The sequence below is a fragment of the Bison bison genome, unplaced genomic scaffold, assembly GCF_000754665.1.
Source record: "Bison bison bison isolate TAMUID 2011002044 unplaced genomic scaffold, Bison_UMD1.0 scf7180017864471, whole genome shotgun sequence".
NCBI classification, from domain to species: domain Eukaryota; kingdom Metazoa; phylum Chordata; class Mammalia; order Artiodactyla; family Bovidae; genus Bison; species Bison bison.
In genome coordinates this window covers 19,493,436-19,501,341 of record NW_011495032.1, presented here as the reverse complement: position 1 = coordinate 19,501,341, position 7,906 = coordinate 19,493,436, and the positions used below count along the sequence as shown (strand labels likewise).

Sequence of the window (7,906 nt, the reverse complement as noted above, 5' to 3'; positions counted from 1 at the left end):
TGCAAGGAGATCCAACCAGTCCATTCTGAAGGAGATCAGCCCTGGGATTTCTTTGGAAAGAATGATGCTAAAGCTGAAACTCCAGTACTTTGGCCCCCTCATGCGAAGAGTTGATTCATTGGAAAAGACCCTGATGCTGGGAGGGATTGGGGGCAGGAGGAGAAGGGGACGACAGAGGATGAGATGGCTGGATGGCATCACTGACTCGATGGACCTGAGTCTGAGTGTACTCCGGGACTTGGTGATGGACAGGGACGCCTGGCGTGCTATGATTCATGGGGTCGCAAAGAGTCGGACACGACTGAGCGACTGAACTGAACTGAACTGAACTGAGGCCTCCCTGTCCATCACCAATTCCCAGAGTCAACCAAACTCATGTGCATCGAGTCGGTGATGCCATCCAGCCATCTCATCCTCTGTCGTCCCCTTCTCCTCCTGCCCCCAATCCCTCCCAGCATCAGGGTCTTTTCTAATGAGTCAACTCTTCGCATGAGGTGGCCAAAGTTTTGGAATTTCAGCTTTAGCATCATTCCTTCCAAAGAACACCCAGGACTAGTCTCCTTCAGAATGGACTGGTTGGATCTCCTTGCAGTCCAAGGGACTCTCAAGAGTCTTCTCCAACACCACAGTTCAAAAGCATAAACTCTTTGGCACTCAGCTTTCTTCAGAGTCCAACTTTCACATCCATACATGACTACTGGAAAAACCATAGCCTTGACTAGACAGACCTTTGTTGGCAAAGTAATAGGTCTGCTTTCGTGTCAAACAATAATCACTAAAATTCAAACACATCACTAAAATTCAAACACAAACACATTCAAACACTAGATACCCTTATATCTAGTGGTAGGGACTTGGACTATCAAGATAATATCAGTATTTCAGTATTCTATGATCTCATCAAGACACAGAATCTTAATCTAAAACTATTTGCTCTTTATAACATGTTAGAGGCAATAGTGAGTAAGGTATTGGTTCTTGCCTTTTGCACTCTGACAACTGTGTTAATGGAGGATTTTATAGAGACTTTTGTGTTTCAGGGTTGTTCATGTGTCTGGCTCACCTGCTCTGATTCCACACTGGCTTCTTTCAGCTTATTCTCTGTCGCCTCTTTACATTTCTTTAGGTGTCTGATAGTTTCTTCCAATTCCTGAACATGTGATACAAAGATTTTTACAAACTCCCAATGTGCCATATATGGGAGAAAAACCTTCAATATTGTAATAAATTATAAGACAAACCAAATTATGAAAGTATGATGGGATACTTTCTAATTCCAGGTACTACCAGACTACAAGCTAAAAACTTGTTTTCAGTTTAACTGACTGTATACACATTTGTACATAATGACAGATATTGATTTACTGATTCTCCTGAGGAAAGGTGATTAACATTTCTTTCTAGAACTGAGGGAATAGTATTTGTAGCAGACAATCTCTGTTGGCAGGCAAGAGCTTGATGCTCTCCTGAAGTCCCTTTTCAGGAATAAAACATGCTTTTCATTAGGTTGGAGCAGACAAAAGTGCTGTAATGGCAACAGACAGATAGATCTGAGCTCTGGGAAGAACCAAGGAGTCTAAAGTTCCTGAAAGACTATGAAATTCAGAAGTCTTACTCAGTAACTAGTACTTTGCATATGTGAGCCTTAGCTTTTCTTTAAAAATTAGTTTGTTTTTTTTTACATTGAAAATGACAATGAGGTGCCATATTCAAAGCTACAGGCTTCTTCCTAGATATGATTCTAAGGTCTTAGCTAAGATGAACAACTTGGAAATCTGTTTTCTTCTCTAGAGCCTAGAAAAGCAATACGCCCTAATGCTGGGCTCAGCACATGGCACGTGCTGCTCATCTCTGAGAGGAATCCTAGGAAGCCTTTTCACCTGGCACCGATTCTCCAGCTCCTGCCTCAGCTTCCGCTCAGCCTCAAGGCGCAGCTCTTGCTGTTTATTCCGTGCTGAGGTGTCATACTGGCTCCTGGCCAACAGCTGCATCTCCTTCTGCAGGTTAGTCATTTCAGATACAAATTTCTGGATACTCAGTGACTGTAGGGCACAAAGAGGGAAGACAGTTGACAAACCTGCCCAAGTTTGGGATTTTACACGAATGGTAAACAGTGTGTGGACATCATCTACCTGTTCGTAGTTTTTTTTCTGATACTGATCCTTAATTAGCTCCATTTGCCTCAATTCTGTTTCTATTTGCTGAAAGTAAATGTGGAAATAACACAGAAAGATAATCAGTGGAAAAACAGGCTTGCTTTTTTTTGCCTATAGGAGGATGACAGAAAGAATCCCACATGAGACCCAGTTATCAGTTCTTGCTGGGCTCTTCTTCCATCCAGCCCACTGACCCCAACAGAGCCAAGTCCTATACAATCACTGCGGGAGAGACAGCTAGGAGCCAGGATGGGATACTGGCAGCTAATGAGCAGCCAAACATTCACACAGCAGTATCTTTGCTGGAAAAAAAGAGAGTAACCATCCCCTTCAAGGCAGTCTGCCCACATCCCAGGTATAGCTATAATTCCCAGAGATCACAGGGGACTGTTAGAGCTCTGAGACCATCTTCCTCCAACACCACTGCCTGCCTGGGTCCTCATCGATACTAGGAGGTCAGGGGAGACAGGGTTTCTCAGACAACCTTCATCCTCTCTACGTTCTGAGCGTTATTCGCCTTGGCGGACAAGTGGAGCTTAATTTGGGCCCTTTGATTCTTTATTTTCTCCTTGCTGCTGTTCAGTAGCTTTTCCAGCTCTGTAAGTTTCTGCCGCAGCTCTCGGTTGGTCCGGGACACTTCCACTGATCTGAAGTTGGCTTCATCAAGGGCTTTCTTCATCTGTGGGACACAAAGGGAAAATGAGAATATTTTAACCTTCCATTCAGTAAGAGAAGGTTATGTTTAGCTGTGTCTCTATATTTTGTTCTCCTTGGACTATTCTTTTAAAAAGGAGGTTTAAGTAAGGCTAGTGATTTAACACTAAAAAACACGATCTTTCTTAGAACACATAAACAATATAAATATATGTTCATCATATATTAAGAGCATGGCTTTTGTATCAGACACTTTATTTTTGTTGTTTTTTTTTAAATTTTATTTTATTTTTAAACTTTACATAATTGTATTAGTTTTGCCAAATATCAAAATGAATCCGCCACAGGCATACATGTGTTCCCCTTAAATCTCAACTTCACCAGTCACTAGTCAAGTAATTTCAGATAACATCCTTAAGCCTTGGGTGCATCACTGGAGAACTGTGTGAATAGGCTACCTCATAGGAGTCATGTAACAGTAAAATAAGGTAGAAAAAGAATATAGAGCCTGACACACACTAATTGCTCAGTGATCATTACCATGCCTTAAAGCTTTTTTTTTTTTAAGATTAAGCTCATCTCTGTCACTTGTGATGTCATGTTTGGAGAAGTGAAAATAAATTATATGGTAGTTTATGTAATGGACTTCCTTGGTAGCTCAGCTGCTAAAGAATCTGCCTGCAATGCAGGAGGATCCTGGTTTGATTCCTGGGTCAGGAAGATCCCTGGGTCTGGAAGATCCCCTGGAGAAGGGATAGGCTACCCACTCCAGTATTCTTGGGTTTCCCTGGTGGCTCAGATGGTAAAGAATCTGCCTGCAGTACTGGAGACCTGGGTTGGATCCCTGGATTGGGAAGATCCCCTGGAGGAGGGCATGGCAACCCACTCTAGTATTCTTGCCTGGAGAATCTCTATGGACAGAGGAGCCTGGTGGGCTGTAGTCCCTGGGGTAGCAAAGAGTCACACATGACTGAGTTACTAAGCATACATGTAAATACCTATCAGCTACTGACCATTGGTGCATGCATTTATTTTTAATTGGAATATATTTTTATATTATTGCTTTTCTATTGAGGTATAGTTGATTTATAATATTTTTAGGTATATGAGTGATTAAAATATAGATTATACTCATTATAATTTTTTTAGATTATACTTCAGCTATATTCCATGTGCTGTTTAATATACCCTTATAGCTTATTTATTTTACATAATAATTTGTACTTACTGCTTTTAGAAATTTTAGGAAACTTGTCTGGTGGTAAAATAACAGTGATTATTAATTAAAAAAACAATACAACAGGCCCAAAACAAAATGACCTATGCTAAGCCCTACTGTCACCAAACTTAATTAGTTTTGGCTTTCCCAGAAATGGACTCTCAAACCAGTCAATCAGGAATCATCTGATCAGCATTAGTTGGGTAATCTGTCTGGTAGACACCTGCCATCCACTAAAGGAAGTAAGTTTGCCATAACCCATCTACTTTTTTCCCTAGTTTAACTCTCTTGTTCCTGCTCCCTTCTGCCTATAAGAGTCTTCCATTTTGTACAACTCCTCAGAGTGCCTTCTACTGCAATCAATGGCATAATGTCCAATTCAAAAGGATTTTTGTTCAAATAAACTCTTAATTTTACTTTGCCTCAATTTATCTTTTAACATTACTTAAATCATTTTACAGAGTTCCTCTCCTCCTCTTGGATCCTTGAATTTTTAGGAAGAAGCACCTAAAAAGTACCACTTGATTTTTAGGAAGAGGCAGCTGAGAAGGGAGAAGATAGGAAGGTGGTATTCTCTATGGCTGGGAAGTGTTTAACATGTCAAAGAAAGAACCAAAATAATGTTACTTTTTCTCTTTATACTAGCTCATTCCTTCAGCTCCTAAATTCACACTACAGTGTTGTCTTTTATTACCCAACCAAATTTCTGTTAGACATTCCACCATTATCTCAATCACAGCATTGTCAAAACTGGGTAAGCCTTAAAAATTATCACTTACTTTGCACTTATGTTCAGTTCAGTCGCTCAGTCGTGTCTGACTCTTTGCGACCCTATGAATCGCAGCATACCAGGCCTCCCTGTCCATCACCAACTCCCAGAGTTCACTGAGACTCAAGTCCATCGAGTCAGTGATGCCATCCAGCCATCTCATCCTCTGTCGTCCCCTTCTCCTCCTGCCCCCAATCCCTCCCAGCATCAGAGTCTTTTCCAATGAGTCAACTCTTTGCATGAGGTGGCAAAGTACTGGGTTTCAGCTTTAGCATCAGTCCTTCCAAAGAACACCAAGGGCTGTCTCCTTCAGAATGGACTGGTTGGATCTCCTTGCAGTCCAAGGGACTCTCAAGAGTCTTCTCCAACACCACAGTTCAAAAGCATCAATTCGTCAGCACTCAGCTTTCTTCACAGTCCAACTCTCACATCCATACATGACCACTGGAAAAACCATAGCCTTGACTAGATGGACCTTTGTTGGCAAAGTAATGTCTCTGCTTTTCAATATGCTATCTAGACTGGTCATAACTTTCCTTCCAAGGAGTAAGCGTCTTTTAATTTCATGGCTGCAATCACCATCTACAGTGATTCTGGAGCCCAAAAAATAAAGTCTGACACTGTTTCCACTGTTTCCCCATCTATTTCCCATGAAGTGATTGGACCAGATGCCATGATCTTAGTAATTACTTTTCATATATTTTCCAATTTAATCCTCTAAACCACCTTGGAAAGTAGTTGTGATGATTTCCATTTTATGATCAAGGAAACATTCAGAAGTTCCATTTTATGATCAAGGAAACAGACTCAAAAGTTCAGTCGTCTGCGCAGATAGTAAATTACCACATTGCTTTTAAGAGGCAGAGCTGAGGCACTTAAACAGTGCACCCTGATGCCACCTCTGTGGCTAACTGCTCAAGACAGCACTAATACTACTGTTCTTTGGTCTCCTGCACAAGTTCACGATCTTCACTGATTCCTGTTAAAAGGGTTTAAACTAAGTATTCTGAACAACTATCTCTGATTAAAGGTATCTTTAATTTCAGTGTCCATTTTTGTTTCCCACAGAAATTGTTTTTATTATAATATTTATACAGTGCTTTTGCAATTTACAAAGTACCATATAAACAGTTGAATCTGATTTTTGGGACTGCTCCTTGTAAACTGCAAAGCAATGCACTAAATCTGGCAAAATACAGACCAGCCACTCCAGCTAAGTCTTGGAATTATTTTAATTACTCCCTCCCCTTTGCTTATGATACATTTTGTGTATGTTTGATTTTTCTATTAAAAATAGCTTTTTTAATTTATTCTCTACTTTCAACAGAACCGCTTTTCTTTAACCTGAAGCCCGAAGTAACTGCTGTAGTTCCCATTAGCCTCCATGTTTCTGGTTTATCTTCATTATTATTTACTTTCCACTGCCAACAGACTAACCTACTTAAAACTGTGCTTACATCCTTCTCAGAAACCTACAGTGCTTTACTTTTACCTAACAGTTTCCAGCCAATATTCTGGTAGTTAAGACCATCTACCAGCTGGTTTCCTCTATTAGCCCTTCTTTCTCAGAAATTTCCTAGTCTCTGCTTTAATCAAGACAGGCAAATGCTTTTCCTTTGCTCACATATCCTGTTCATTTTTCATTTGCTTACCCTGCTACATAGCGTGTCCTACCCCTGAAAACTCTGCCAGTCTCAGTCCCGTACTGTGGTCAAGCTTCCCTCTTCTTCCAATCACCCAGCCAGCCTAAAACAAACTTTCCCTTACTCTGCATTCATTTAAAATTGTACATAGCTTCTAAATATCAGAGAGTCTTCTGACGTCTTCCTTACTTGTCTCATGTAAGAGGGGAGGTGACAAATAAGGGGTCATTTAGTACAGACCACGTCTTCTACTGTTTTTAAATATGCCTCTCAGGAGAAGGTAGGTGCGTGATGGATGCTAGTGAAGTGGACTGAGGAGATAGGTGACTTGCTATCTGTCTAACAGATGGCAGTCTCCTCCTTTCTCTTTACCACTCAAGTTACTATTCTCCAAGGGGAAGACTATCATCAAGGCATTCCTTCACTGGGCAGATAACTGTATATCAAACAGCTTAGAGCTGCATCTCACTTGCTGGTGAAAGGAGAATTAGAAGAGCTAAAGAGCAACTGCAGCCATTCTCAGGAATCCTCTAGCTAGCAACCATCTGGAGACGGACGTTATGTGTCTTTTGTCACGTGCCTCCATACCTCAGTTACTTCCCGCTGTGCTGCTTTCCTGGCAGTTTCTCTCTCAATTTGAAACTGCTTTCTTAGAGCATCTATGCGTTCAGCATGCAATTCTGCTTCTATTTTGGATTCTTCACTCATCCGTTCTCTGTTTTGGAAGAGAGATGTTAAATCACCTTTAGAAAACCTCTTAGGTGGTATGATTTACAACTGAGCAGATCAGTCACCATGTAAAATCACTGATCTGTAACTCATTAACAGAAAAATAAGCATTTACCTACGGCCTTAAAAAACAAAGTCATTAATATAAAGAGATCCACCTTTAAGAGTGAAAACACATATTCTTATTTTAACCAATACTGAATAGTCCAGAGCCAGCAGCATTTCACCAGAATATACAATTTGTACAGATTACAAACATGAAAAATACTCTCTTAGCTTTAGCTTATATAAATACGCTCTGCAATATCAATATGTTCACTACCTGAAAGGAATAAAGATAAATGGGCATAATACATTTCCTTTGGGTATAAATTTTCATGGGATGTTATTAATATCTAAATCATATTTGCCTAGATAAAGTTTAAGAAAAAAACTCCAGTGGCTTGACTTGAATTAGAAGGACTTGAGCTAACTAATCTCAGGGCAAAATGGAAAACAATTAATGGTCAAGCATCTGCTTAAATGGAATTATCCCACTCCTGGAGGGGTTATTTCCATCCAGGCTTCTGTTGTTCCTTTTCCAAATCATGCCTTTAAAGGACACATAAGCTTCTGATAGAAAAGGTTTGGCAAAAATGTGTATGTGTCCCTCCTGAATTGGTTTAAAATTTCCTGTGGTCATGTATGGATGTGAGAGTTGGACTGTGAAGAAGGCTGAGTGCTGAAGAATTGATGC

General features: G+C 40.4%; 1 protein-coding gene across 11 annotated transcripts in view; it reads right to left on the bottom strand.

Moving 5' to 3' along the window:
• The window catches only part of CCDC150 (coiled-coil domain containing 150), a 91,418-nt gene that overhangs the window by 5,267 nt on the left and 78,245 nt on the right, over positions 1–7,906 (bottom strand). For 8 of the 11 annotated variants that reach the window (XM_010860877.1, XM_010860876.1, XM_010860874.1 and 5 more), the window contains 4 exons: positions 7,030–7,156; positions 2,641–2,835; positions 1,881–2,201; positions 1,064–1,150 (listed from right to left, as the gene is read on the bottom strand). In XM_010860877.1, coding sequence (XP_010859179.1) covers positions 1,064–1,150; positions 1,881–2,201; positions 2,641–2,835; positions 7,030–7,156 — 730 coding nt within the window. Of the gene's footprint in view, positions 1–1,063; positions 1,151–1,880; positions 2,836–7,029; positions 7,157–7,906 lie in introns of those variants that run through there. The other 3 variants (XM_010860881.1, XM_010860884.1, XM_010860885.1) reach the window with 3 other exon arrangements.